General features: G+C 40.3%; 1 protein-coding gene across 1 annotated transcript in view; it reads left to right on the top strand.

The window, feature by feature from the left end:
- The window catches only part of SULF2 (sulfatase 2), a 117,020-nt gene that overhangs the window by 68,900 nt on the left and 33,550 nt on the right, over window positions 1-14,570 (top strand). The window contains exons 5-6 of the mRNA XM_017832305.1: window positions 8,154-8,305; window positions 11,711-11,880. Coding sequence (XP_017687794.1) covers window positions 8,154-8,305; window positions 11,711-11,880 — 322 coding nt within the window. The remainder of the gene's footprint in view (window positions 1-8,153; window positions 8,306-11,710; window positions 11,881-14,570) is intronic.

The following is a 14,570-nucleotide window of genomic DNA, read 5'->3' as shown; positions in this document are numbered from 1 at the left end:
CTTTTATGGTAATGTGTCAGTATCTCATGGTGCTAAGTCCATGCTTGAATTACACAGAGAATTAATAAATGCCATTTCGCACCAATTTTGTATTTTGAACCTAGAGAAAAGTCATTGTGGGAGGTCCATCTCTGCCATTAGAAAATATTTATTGGGAATAAAAGTAATAATAATTCTTAGCACTTTCATGGGGCTTTCCAATAATTAACTAATGAATTAATTAAAATTCAGTGGCGGTTTTCCATTTCCATCCATTAATATTAGAGTAAGAAGATAACAGTGGCTGACTGCATTCATGTAATTATTTTGCACTTCACTGTCTGAGCCCTTGACATTTTAAAGTGATTTTAACAAATTGTACAAAAGAGGAGAAAGGCTACTGGTAAATATTTTTCAGGTTCATTCCTCTCCTTTTAATGTGACCGTTTTTTAGTATCTAGATAAAGGCCAGGAGTCAAATTCTTAGGTTATCTGTTCCCTGATGTAGATTTTGCTCTCCTCAATAGTTGCTGCTTGATGTTTTTTATTACAGAAATAGTTACAAACTGAACTGAAGTTGATCTCTGTGTATAACAGCTTGGTAGGGAATAACTGGTGACCTGGAGAGTCAAAGGGTAGACAGAAGCAGAGACACAATAGTGAAGTACTTTCTCCAAGGCTGTGGGCAGGTGAAAAGCAACATGAAGAAGAGATGCAAGTTTTCATCCACACTCCAGTGCCCTGTCCACTGTGCTGCACTTCTGTCATGTTATCTGCATAAAAAGAAAACGTTATCCAAATCAGAGTAATGCCCTATATGCAGGAACGTAGCTTTTGCAGTTGATGGAGGACTGAAGGCTGTTGTTAAAAGTCATAACCAAGTGATTTGAAAGTTAGACTTAGTTTTTAGAAGTGATTTGCTTGACTAGGAACTGAAGTGGTGTGATATTCACCTCCACGATGTCTAAGTGACTTTTCAAAACTGGGTAGCAGGTTTCTGAACTATTTATCTTGAAGGTAGATCAGTTTCCATAGATCTTTTGCTCTCTACACAGAAATATTCACAGAATCACAGAATATGCTGAGTTGGAAGGGGTCTACAAGGATCACTGAGTCCAGCTCCTGGCCCTGCACAGGCCCATCCCCAAGGGTCACACCCTGTGCCTGAGAGCATCATCCAAACCCTCCTGGAGCTCTGGCAGCCTTGGGGCTGTGCCCACTGCCTGGGGGAGCCTGTTCAGTGCCAACCACCCTCTGGGGGAAGAACCCAACCTAAACCTCCCCTGACACAACTTCAGGCCATTCCCCCTGGTCCTGTCCCTGCTCCCCACAGAGAACAGATCAGTGCCTGCCCCTCCTCTGCCCCTCACAAGGAAGTTGTAGACTGAGACGAGATATTGCCTTAGGTCTGTCAAATTTATATCCATTAGATGTTATTTGCTGGTTATTTGCTTTGTTAAAATACAGCTAATAATTCTTCTTGCACAGCATATCTCAGTATCTCAATATCCCTGAAACTTGGCAATTGGGTTTTCTTCAAATCCTATGGACAGAATGGCTCTAAATGAAATTCTTTTGGGGGTGGCCCAAATAACATAGTGCAGACTTTGGTATTTTAGTAAAGATTCAGTGTTAAGCTGCATAAACTTTTGCTTAACTATTTGTTATTAAAAAATGTCTGACAATTCACTGTTGGGGAGGTTTTTGGGTTTTATGTGTGGAGGAGGAGGAGATGAAATGTTCTATGTGATAAGAGGAGGATAAGTCTAAATGTTAAGATTCTTTTATGACCGTGGTACATAGAAGGGATGAGTGACACCGATGGTAAATATTTTTTGAAATGTCTTACTGTTGTGATTTTGACATTGAGAAACATTTTGTGGAAGATCTGAGTGGTCAGGACTGGCTTCCAAGGCATCTGAGCCGTGCCAGTGGGCTGTGCTGTGAAGTCGTGCTGTCACCACCTCTGCCCATCTCTGTAGGAAGTGATGCTCTGGTGGTACTGAATTGTAATAAAGATTGGTGATGTCAAAATTGCCATTTCTAGGTTTTTTTTTTCCCTTTAACTTTCAAAGGATGTGTGAGAGGGATGTTCAGAAAAATATTTCTGCCTTACAGTTCTAGTTGTGTTTAAACTTCTGTGAGCTGTACCATTGGCATTAGTGAAAGGGGGCTTTGGCCCCAGTTCCACTGGGAATTTTCTTACCTGAGAAGGACAAGCAAGACTTGGCTCACCATCAGCATTCTTCAGTTTGATTCCTTCTTGACCATTTCAAGATATTTGGTTTGAGTACTTTTGTTTTATTTGGCTTCATCTGCTCCCCTCCAGCCAATTCCCCCGATTCATTAAATAGATCTTGGCACTGATCCCTGGCCACAGCTGAGCAATGTGCAGTACAAACTCAGGAAGAGGAACAAAGGTGTCACAAAGATTACTGTGCATTGCCTTTGTCCTGCTAGATATCAGACCAGTCCTGGCATCACAACCTGTAGGCAGCTCTAACTGCAGTGCTTACAAGTCACTGTACAACATGGGTTTTGCAGCTGTTATGTTTTGTGAATTGAGTGGTATTTTTTACTCCAGTTACAGAGAAGAGCTGTGCATGTAAAGGCTCTTGCCTTTAGTACTACTCCTTTTATGCCCCTGTCATGATGGATGGAGCATGTGATCTTTAAGAAAATTTTGTGCTATCAGTGTATTATAGGTTAGAGAAAAATTGGCTGTCAGTGTGCAGTAGACTAAAGTGTGTGTGTATATACACCTGTACTCTATTTAGTCTACCTGGTGAAATACTTCAGTGAAATCATCATTTCAAGAACTACTGCAGGCATACAAAAGACGAGAAATAATGAAAAGTACTTGGAACCCAGTCTTCCTTAGCATCCTGAAACTGATGGAACTAAAGGGATCTGAGAACAAAAGGTAGTCTTAAAAATACTCTCAGATTTAGGAAAATCACTGTATGTTTTATGCAACCCATTAATTAGATTACTGCAATTACTGAGGTAATAATACTAATGCTGTATCTTCTGATCCTTGCAGGAGTGTCATATTTCCTTTGTCACAAAAGGTGCCAGCTGGAATGGTTTTGTTCAGGGGACTTCAGCAGTTAGGAGTTATTGATTTTTGGAAAATCTAGTCAATGACTTTGATACTTACTAAGAACTGATGTCTAATCTTTCCCATGGAACCAAATCTAATACGAAGTTATAGAATTTTCTCTCAGAACCCCCATATTTCTGCTGTAAATACATTAATCTCACTGGGTTTATTCCATTGTACGTTGTCAGTTTGAGTGTATCTGGCCATGATGTGAATGCAAAACAGAGTTGACCTTTGAGCTTACTGCTTGTTCCATGCATACTAAGCAATCTGAGAGCACTTTCTCATCTGCTTTCCTCTGATTGTCTGTCAGAGGACAGAAAGTACTGAAAGTGTATAGATATACAGCAGAAATAAGCTCAGAAATGCCCCTCCCTTCACCTTTCCCAAGTGCAAAACTAAGGGATTGCTCAAACGTAGCTAGTTGCTCAACTTTGAGCTGGGAAAAACTGGTGTCAGATACAGAAGAAAAAGATTTTAGAGGGGTGAACGAATCTGTATCAGTAACTTAAGGTTAGTACTCAGAACCTGGAAAGTTGGCTGTTGAAATAGGTCAGAAAAGCAGTGCTCTAAATATATTTTTAAAGTACTTAATGCACAGCATTCATGTTTAAATATGGTGGGTTAATAGCTTAAAATGAGTTTAACTTCACAGCCGTGGTGGTAAGTGCAATTTCATGGGGAGCTAATAGGTGGATGCAGCGTGAAGGGTGTGAAGAGATGAGTCTGGGAAGGAGGAATGTGTGGTAAAAATACTGAGCTTACTGTCCAGGAGTAACAAAAAGCCAAATTTTACTTTGTCTCATCTTCAGGATTTGTTACGAGAGCATGAATGTTCACAAATACATTCCTAAATACTAAAATCCTGGAACTGTGTATATTCAACTGAAGGTGGGCCTTGTAAGTCACCTAGTCCATCATAGGGTCACAGGCTAATTCAGGTTGGAAAAGTCTCTTTTCTATCACCTGCTCAAAGCCTGCCCCAGGCCACGAGGGCTTTACCCAGTCTAGCCTGGAAAACACCAAGGATTGGAGTTGCACAGTGTCTCTGAGAACCCCTTTTGCTCTCTGACTCCTCTCTGTGAAGAAGTTTTTCTTTTCATCCAGGCTGACTCTCACTTGTTTCAGTCTGTGCTGCTTTTTTCTTGTCCTCCAAGAATGCACCCCCACGAAGGGCCTGGCTTTGTCTTCTCAATGATCTCACAGGTGAGAGGGTGACTGGATCTCCCAGAAGCCAGGCTAACCTTGCTCTGTGGAGTTTGTTTTTCTAGTACACACCTTGCCTTGGCTTTACTAGAGCAAGAGCTGTGTCTTTCTCTGCCTCCCAACCAAAGGTAACGTGTTGCTGTCAGGAAGTGGGTGCCAGTACTCCTCTCACACATTCCTTTTTTTGATTTCCTTCTTACTTTATTTAAAAAGAACGTAAATGCTCTGAATGTAAATACTGTCACACAAATTATCTGTGGAGGACTAACTGTGGTCAGAATCAGAGCTGCCACATCAAAGAAACAATGAAAGACTGAAGTTCTGTGTCTGATCTGGCAGTTTTGCACTGGTGATCTCCGACTTCCACTGCATTCCTGTTTCTAGTTTGAGAACTGAAAATGGTCTGTTATATCCATCTCCCAGTGCTGGACAGTCTGTAGGGAATAAAGAGGGATGAACTTCGTTTTACTGATGCATCGCAAATGGTCTGGGTTTTCAGTTTAATGGAGAGCTTTGTGAGTATCCTTTGTTAGAGGCATTTTAGTTGTGTTAAGTATTTTTAGGTAGGTATTAGGAAATGAATTAGCGTTTAAAAAAACCCCCAAACCTATAGTTTAGTAGATGATATAGACAGACAGTAGAACCAGCTTGAACATTTCCAGTGATGATAAATGATGCCTTGGTGTCCCCTTTGTGCTTTTACACTACATTTGACAGTCTGCTAGATCTGCTTTTTAAGCAATGAGCTACGGTCTTGATATTTCTGTGGTTGTGTTCCATTCAGAGCAGACCTTTGTATTAATTGAAAGCATGGGGAAAATTCTTTTGTGTTCCATTTTTTTTCCTTGCGGGAACAGTTTAAAAAAAGAAAACCTCTTGTAAAAATTCCACTTCATACCGAAGAGTTTTGTAGGTGCTTATCATCGAAGGGCAGGACCCTGAGAAAAAGGATCTCAGAGGGTTATGAACCCTTGAGGAAGTGGTAACAGTGTACAAAGGACTCCATTTGTGTGTATCCTGTTTTTTGTAGCCGTAGGAAAAAACCGTGTTGCATGGCATTTAAAGTAAATCGTGTTCTTAATGGGTTTATTCAAAATAGCTGCATGTTTTTTAACGATCAGCTGGCTATAGGAACACAGCTGAGCATATCAAACAGCAGCCTCTGTGAACGTTTGTTAATGAAATCTTGGAGCAGTTTGAAACTGGATGTACCAAAGGCATGTGTACTCCAGAGAGCAGCTGTCTCTGGTCAGCTAATCTGATGAGGGGGGAAAAATTGTGGTACAGAGAACGTTATAATGCAAAATGAAAATCTTGGCTCAGCATCAAGAGAGCTTTGTTGTAACCCAATATTTTGTACTGCAGAGGAATGGCATTTAAAATTTTTTTAATAACAGAGGAGGAGGGAGAGAAGAAAAAGATTTGAAATGAAAGATTGGAAATAGCAGAGGAAATTATTTAAAGCGCTGTGACATCCATGCAAGGATATAAAGACACGCTGGGTGTACAGTGGGGAGGGTGTGTTGTGGAAAAGGTGGGGGGAGGAACTTCCACCAGGCTTTCCTTTAATGCCTGTGCAGAACAACAGTGAAGGAATTCTTTACAGAATGCCTGTTTCCTGAGGGCTTCAGCCAGCTCAGCCAGAGCTCCCATGTTTTTTTGGAGAGTGGATTGGTTCTTGTGAGCAGAGAGGGCAAATCTCTCTCAGTTTGGCTGTCATGTGTTGGGTGGGGCAGAGGTGGCTTCGGGCTGCCTTGTGCACCCCTGCTCTGAGACAGTGGGCAGTGTTTCAATCCTGGGTTCCGTGTCACTAGACAAGAAAAGGAATGTGCATCATCTGTGTTGGTTTTTTACCCATAAGCTCTGTGAGTTGCCTGTCGTTCTTTAAAAATTAGAAGCTGTTCATAAAGCAAAATCTTTAGCAAAAAGTGTATATATTGTATGAATGCAGTCCCTGAGTAACGTGATAGTTTTCATCTAGAGTGGAGTAGATCTTGTTGTGTTCATTGCTGCTAGATTAGTTTGCTTGGTTGGAGAACCCTTTTGTAAGTGACTCATCTGCAAAATATTTTTAAAGCACAACGTTATTTCAAAGAATTTATTGATTATGTAGTGAGAGATGTGCCCTCCTCGTCTACTGTGATACAGATCTTAATTTTGTCAGCACTTTCATCACTTTAAAACACTTCAAACAATCTGAAACGTTCACTTTCTGTGCCTCACCTTACACATTAATTGAATACATTGAAATTTGTTGAGAAGGGTGATTTAAAATAGATTTTGCATTCTGCCTAGGCACTCTTTGGATCTTATGGACATTCAGTGCACAGTGTACTTACTACCTGTAAATTTATTTAATTTCATTCCCCTATATTACAATGTTGCTAATATCATATTTCTCACTTTTTTTTACAAAAAACCCCACTATCAGGTAATGATACAGAGCTCTCTCACATACTGTTTTTATCACTGTTTCTCACTGAGTCTGTCTCTGGACAGATCAGCCTGGTACAACTAGACATAAATCTGTTTACTTCAGTGAGGCAGACCCTTTTTTCACTGGCTGAAAATCTGTTCTACTCTATGCACAGTATTGCTCCTTGCATCTATATACATCCAAGAAGGTACAGTGTCAGATACTGTAGGCTGCAAGCTTAAAAAATACTATTTAAGTACCTGGGAACTGTGAATTGTATGCTAAAATCCCATAGATTATGTGATGAGGTTTAATCTCAGTCAGAGAGCGGAATCTTAGCTTTGTGTTGTCCTCGTGGAAGCACAGATAGTTCACTGAGAGGTGGCCAGTGTGAGATGCTGCAGACAGTGTGTGCCTCTGGATTAAACATGTTTGTAATGACAAGTGGAACAAGTGTAAAGATCACTGTGATAATTCCAACTTGTATTGCCAGACCATTCAAAAATTGAGATCTGGGCAACTTCAGTGCTGCCTTGTGGTGCAGTCTGAAGACCCAAGAGCAGAATTTTGCCTTTAAGCTTTAAAAAAACTAGGTAGGTGAATGGAGTCTTCCAGTGTAATTTATCCTGTAATTGTCTAGTTATTACATAATATCATAATAACAAACTAATACTGAAAGATATGTTCCTATAAATTACTAATTTTTTTTCTGAAGACTGTGAAAGCATCACATTCTTTGGAGAGCTTGTCTTCTTTCCATAGTAATCTGATGCTTTTAACTTTTCTTAACCCTTTTCTGGAAAATAATTTGTGTCTGTACACTCGTGGCTTACAGAGCAAAGCTCTTCTGGAAGAATGGCTCAGACACCAGCCCTGTGTTCTGTAAGAATCCATCTGGTTCAGGGGTGGATCAATTCTTTCTGCTTGTTCTGCCAGACAGGCTTCATTTCTTCTGTGCAGCAACTTTAAAATCCCATCATATTTATGGTCCTCATTTGTCATCATTTCTCCCCAGCAAACCTCCTGTCAGTGACTTCACTGCTTCTCCCAGTTCCAGAGGTGGAGATGGCTGGAGTGGGTGTCACCCAAATGAGAAATGGAGCTAAATCAGAGGGTTCAGAGTAGGATGAGATAATGTGGTAACTGGCACTATTTTAAGAATTCTCTGTTTTGTTCATCTCACTCCAAATGTATCAGGCACTAAAGAAAGTACAGTGGTAATTGTGGCCCAGTTTCTCGTGTACACAGTCAGGTTGTAAATCAAAAGATCTGCATTATGGAGATATAAATAAAAGAACCCACAGGCAAACTTATCTCTTACCTTAAATCTATTGTCATGGAGAGAATAAAGTTGTTCTAAGAAGAAAGGAAAGAATCTAGTTAAATATGGTGTCTCTGAAGTGTTTCTGTTATGCCTTCTTACTACACTTCTGCTTTCTCTACCCCTAGCTTTCTTTGGAAAGTACCTAAATGAATACAATGGCTCCTATGTGCCTCCTGGTTGGAAAGAATGGGTTGGATTACTTAAAAACTCTCGATTTTACAACTACACACTCTGTAGAAATGGAGTGAAGGAGAAGCATGGATATGACTACTCCAGGGTAGGTCCTATTGATTTCTTTCTATTCACATTTGGACATGACCACAAGAAAGCTGCACTTTATGGTTTCTGTCTAACCAGAGAATTCTTTTTGTGCTTGAAAGCTGGTACCTGTAACATTATCTACAACCCCCAACAGCAGTAGTGTTTGGATGTTATGTTATCTTCCATTCTGGGAGGGTCATGGTACTGAAAACATCATTAGCAGCAATGGGAACAAACAAAATATCCTGAGACCATGTTAGGTATTATGAGCTGAAGATGTGAAAATGGATTTAAATGCTGCATAATAGCTATTTCTGTGCTTTGTACTTCAATTGTTGTGTGACTCGGATTTTCATCTGTTCTGTCTTCAGTGGAGTTACACAAGCATTAGTAAGATAAGAATCCAGTTCCCTCCAGCTAGACCCATCTTTTTAGTTTAAGGAACTTGTTTCACAGCCACAATGAGATGGAGAATTCCTGGGATCTTGCTACAACTTAGGGTAATTCCGAATGAGTGGAGAATTGAACTGTTGTGTTTATATTTCCATACATACGGGTGCATATGTTTCCTAATATCCTCTCAAGGATGGTATACCCTGACCAAACTTAGAGAGAGGCTTGATGGTCATTGTCAAGTGCAGGATCATTTTTTATCTCATCTACCACGTTGCAGCTCAGTACCTGTTTGCAGTCAGGAGTACATTTATTTCAGCCAAAAGTGTTCCTCCTCCAAGGAACCAGCTTTAGTGGAGCCCTAAAATGGGCTGAAGTGACTCTGAAGTATGAAGGTAAATAAATCTATCCATAAACTGCCCTAGTTTTAGGGTATAACACAGGAAGTACACTCAGTCTGAAGAGATTTGTAATGTGTATTTGTTTAGCAGGGATTTGGTTTGCTTTCTCTTCTGGGGCACAAATCCTGGCTCCGTGTTTGTGTTTCATTAGCATTGTGTTCCCAGTCAGTATTTCCTTTAAATGGTTGATATCTGTGGTTTCCTGTCTGTGATTTCCCCTTTCCCCTGCCCTATTTGCCTTTTTTAATTGAATGTACTTTGTGTTGAAAGATGAAATTTCACAGCCTTCTAGGGTTTCCTTTTCCAGCACCAGCTGCTGAGGGGAAGGGGCAACTGCTGTACAGAATTATTTATCTTTTATTTTCCTTCTGGTCTATGAAGAATGAGAGAGAGAGAGCTAATCTTTACAGCTGTGTACCAAAAAAGTTATAGTGGGAATTTGTCTTATGTGCAATGGTGTGAGGCAAATGATTCCATAGGCACTGTTCTCCATCTCCACCCATTGTACCAAGGAGTCACCAGGAAGCTTTATGTTCCAGTATCCTCAGCTCTGTTTTGTGTATGCAACACTTGAAAATGTTTAGGTCTTCACTTGTTGTAGTTTTTCTTACCAAGTTTAGTAAAAAAAAAAAAAAGGCTGATGAAAATAGAGATGTTTTATAATCTTCATATTCGTGTATAACAGCTACAGTAATAAACAGATGATAGTGTGCAGAGCAACAGCACTGGTTGATGTTAACACTGGAGTTCAAATGAACAAACAGAAGTTGAAACACAAGACTGTTTGTCTTTCTTTCCTGTCATATTTTTACTGCAAACTTAATTTTCCAGCAGTGAACAATATAATCAGATTATAATTTAGTTCTATCTGCTTAATATAGTTAATTATGTGCCAGTGGAAAACTAGAAAAAAAACATTACTGATTATTCGACTCTCCAAAGTGACTGCTAAGCACGTATGCTCTGAAAATAAAATTCTTTTAGATTTTCTTACAGGATATATTCTACTTTGATTTTTCTTTTTCGGTTTCTGTCAGCTATTTTTACATGAATTTTAATTTTGTATGTCTACATCCTCTAAAGGAGCTTTTTAAAGAAGCTTTAAAAAAAACCCAAACTGTAAGAAATCAGCAAATTGAAATGTTTCTGTTCGGTCTTTCAACCTGTTGAACAGTGGGTTTGCAGTGATTTTCACTTTGACCACATGGAAACCTTCATTCTTCAAAATGAAGTTGGAAAACTGTGCTCTCCTAATGGCTAAATCAAAGATGAGTTACACACTTAGAGTGACCAGGATAAAGAAGAGGCACATTTAGGATAAACAGCACTTGTTGAGAGCACTTCATTGTTCCCTCTCAGCTCTGAGTATTGTCTCAGGTATTGAAAGCATGCTCAGAAGTCAGGTTTGCTTTGGTCTGGCTTATTGTACATTCTCCCTTCCCCTGCATATTCTTATGGCTGGAAGTCCTCCAGCTGATGCCTGTTTATACCTCCTTTCATGAGGGAAAAGATCATCTCAGCATCAGTCCTGATCATGGCAGTTCCACGACAGACATGGCTTGTGTTGGGACCAACGTGCAAAATTAGAAATGGAGACTTTGCTGGCCTTGTTCTGGGATAGACAGGAAATAACCTGGGGAAAGTAAATAGAGTCCATGGAAAAGGCTGCTTTGGATGAATGATAAGCTGAGTTCTCAGCTCAAGGACGTTGGCAGTGGTGGAGAGGACCAAGTGTCTGAGCCACGGACAGAAAGCTGTGCTGAAAAGGAGATGCAATCCAGTGTGTACCACACCTTGGACTGCTGGCTTGGCCAGAGGCAGATGTTATGTCTGATTTTACATTCTGCTGTGACATGGCAGTTATTTTGGTTTTTTAAAGGTGAAGTTTCATATCCTACTCGTGTTTGAGGGGTATTTATATTTGTAGCATTTGTATTTCTCCTGTGAAGCAGGAGAACGTGGCTTGTCATTAAAAATGCTGTCTTCAATCCCTGTAGCTTCTGCAGATATCAGAAAAATAGTAATGCTACTTCTCAGAAAATAGATAGTCCAGCTCTTCTAAAGGAAGCTTTCTAAATTCTCAACACTGTATAGTTATATCTCTATCAGATTGTCGCTGTAATATCGAATGAAATTTTTGGTCCAATTAACCCACCATCTTTTACTGACTTCTGGTTCAGAGGGAGGTTTAAAAAAAGAACATCAAGCCATTTGTATTTTCAAAGCACTTTTATGATGCATGGTTGGACTACACACCTTGAAGATACTGACTCTGATTTTCTTTTTATTTTTTTTATTAATACCTGGTCATTGTATTTAGTATTGTGATCTTCATAATGTAATTACCCACTTTGGGAAGAAAGAGTACCATTTGATCTTCTTTAATGCCATTCATTTCTGAGGAAAAGCTAGAAGCTGTCGCTTTTTATATTTCTAGGCAGTGAAGAAAGAAGGATTTGGTTTTATTTATTTTTTTTTACTCCTTCCTCTTGTCTTTCTGAGTGAAGTAGCTCCTTTTTTCCCCCTGTTTCTCATGATACCTCAGACCTCCCCTTCCCATCTCACACCCCCCCCCAATTTGAAATTCCTTTTCAAGTGTCTCATTACACTTTTACTTCTACTTGCAGGATTATCTAACTGATCTGATTACCAATGACAGTATTACCTTCTTCAGACTCTCCAAGAAGATGTATCCTCACAGACCCGTGCTGATGGTTATAAGCCACGCTGCTCCTCATGGCCCTGAAGATTCAGCCCCTCAGTACTCACACCTCTTTCCTAATGCCTCACAGCACATGTAAGGAAAAAAAAAACCAAAACCCTTTGATTTTCAGCTTCTGGAGTATGGAAATCCTGGGTAACAATGTTTTTCTTTGTAATACTCTTGGCATAACCTTGTCACAAATATATAAGAAGAGTTTCCAGACTTGTTTGTTTGTTTGTTTGTGTCTCTTCAGACCTGTACAAGTATTTTGAGAATGGCTACAGAATTAATTGGACGTTGTTACAGCCTCTTCGGGAATTAAGGCACTGTTTTTATTTTGAGCAGGGAGATCAAAATCTGGTTCTTGGGCTGTAAACTCTTCAGGGGAAGAAACTCCTATGTCCCTATTCTTATGTATAAACCATATTATTTTACGGGTATTAGCAGAAATCAGGTATTATGCAATACTTACTACTCCTGTTTCATATATGGAAAGAAAGCAACTGCAGCACCAGATCAGACAGGCTATTTGTGAACGAGCTGGTCTGTCTGTCCATGACCCTGGGCAGGGTCTTGAATGCATCCCAAAGGCACTGTCACCTGGTTCCTGAGTTAACACGTTCACAAGCTCCACGTTGAGATGGCTCTGGTTTCTAGCACAGGGACAGCTCTGGAATGCTGCATTGCAGGTGTCTCCTTGCATGCAGATAAAATGAGTGGTTCTCCCAAATCTGCTCTTGACACGACTGAAAACATTCCAGTAGTTTTCTGATTCCTGGCTTCATGCCTTCATTGATGTTCAGCATTTGTAACTTTGTCCCCAAGTGCTGCTGTCCCCTTTTTAAGGGGAATTCTGTCTTATTTTGGATTTGTGAAGGAGCTGGGAACTGATGGAAATAATAATCAGTTGGTGGCCAAAGCTGCTCAAGCCTAGTCCAGAGTCCAGTGAAATCCATTTGAGCTTTTTTGCTTAATTTAAAATAAAATCTGAGGAAAAAAGCTTCCTTTGTTCTATTGTCTGGTTATTGCATAACTTAGAATTACATATTTCATTATTTTCTACTGTGCCCAAAGAGAATCTGTGGCATAGATCTGCAGCAGTGAAGTATTTCATGTTTGTTTGCCATATTGTGCTCATTTATGTTCTTTGAAATGCAAATTACAGAAATGACCAGTGAGCAACTTCTCATGACTTGTATTACTAGGTTCCTTTAGAAGGCATTTGGATCTGGGAGATGATAATCATCTGTCATGCAACAGTCTGTACTGATTTACTTGCTAGTTGAATGAAAAAGAGTGGAAGGATTTGAGGAGGGCCAGCAGTGAGAAATACAGACTACATCTGTTTTTCTTTTGCTCCTGGTTTAAGTCTTACTGTTCACACAAAACTAGGCTTATCCTCCTGATTATAAAGTAATTACACAATTTTATTTCCTTTTTAATTTTAGGTGACTTTTCTTACAATGATAACAATTACATAGAAAGTGTTGCTTCATGGAAAAAGGTTTTGTTTGTAAAAAACAAATTACCTTGGTAGATTAAGGAACTATGTTTTTCTTTTGGATATGAATTTTATGTACATCTCACACAAACAAACTGCCAGTCATCTTCTAAACAATTTTTCCAGCACTGCATAATGCTAATAATTTGTAAGGGCTTTTATTGACCTGGGCTTAAGAGTAAATGTAAAAAATGCAGAACATGTACATAGAGTGAGGGAAACGATGCAAATTGTCCTCTTTGTTTTTTCCCCTTGTTCCCAAATTCCAGGGAATCCCTCAGTGACAGGTAATCTGTCAATTAAAGGAGGGTTGTAGGCTGTTCTTGCTGCATATGGATATGGTAGGGCAGGATCAAAACACGGGGGGAAGGAACACTTTGGAATTGCCCTAAAGCAGTAAAAATCCCAGTGTTTGCCCAGTGCCGGGCTCACTGGGCAGGACACCCTGGGCATGGCTCTGTGCCTCTCCTGGTGGCAGCACTGCCCAAGCCTACAGGTGGATTCTGGAGCTGCATCCAGAGCCAGGTGGAGGTGGGACTGCAGTGCCTGGCATCCACACTGCACCCTGTGGCACTGCTGGCAGTGCTTCAAAGCTGGGGCTGTGGGGTTTGGCATGGGCAGTCAGGGTGCTGCTTTGCTTGGGAGCTCTGGGATCTACTTCTGTGCCTAATTTACGTGCTGTTCTCTTGCTTCTTTTGTTCCATATTGTGGCTGGTATGACCATCCTGCCCTGCACTGCAGTCCCTCTCCTCCTCGTTCTGGAGAGCTCCTTTCTGGGTGTGTCTGCGGGCTCGTTGTGTTTGAAAATTATTCCCAGAGCAAACCCCTGGGCTGCAGGGCTGGTTTTCCTTTATTCCTGCTTATGCTGTGAACTGCAGAGAACACGACAGCTGGGCAGCTTAACAGTGATCAGAAATGTTACTGCAGCATTTCCCCACCCATCTTTTTCGAGGTCGAATGCCATCTGACTGGGACTTATCTTGTGGGTGCATTTGAAGGAGTCATCTTAACCAACTTCTAGGAACGTTACATCTGTGCATTTTCCCCATAAGACAGACAAATCTGTTAAGTATAAGAGGGTTACATTTGTAGTAATCAAAGAAAATCACAGGCTTTGGTTGGATTATGTAGTGGGAGGTTTCAAATCAGCCAGGAAATCACGAAGTAAGCTGAAAAGGAATTTGCAAAGCATTTTTGATTCATTCTGGCCATCACATAGCAACAGTTTCCATAACTGTCAGCATTTTCAAAGAAGCAATGTCATTATTTCGGCCACAATAAC

The sequence above is a fragment of the Lepidothrix coronata genome, unplaced genomic scaffold (assembly GCF_001604755.1).
Source record: "Lepidothrix coronata isolate B3197 unplaced genomic scaffold, Lepidothrix_coronata-1.0 Scaffold201, whole genome shotgun sequence".
NCBI lineage: Eukaryota > Metazoa > Chordata > Aves > Passeriformes > Pipridae > Lepidothrix > Lepidothrix coronata.
The sequence above is the reverse complement of the archived record's forward strand: the minus strand, read 5'-3'. Positions and strand labels throughout refer to the sequence as shown.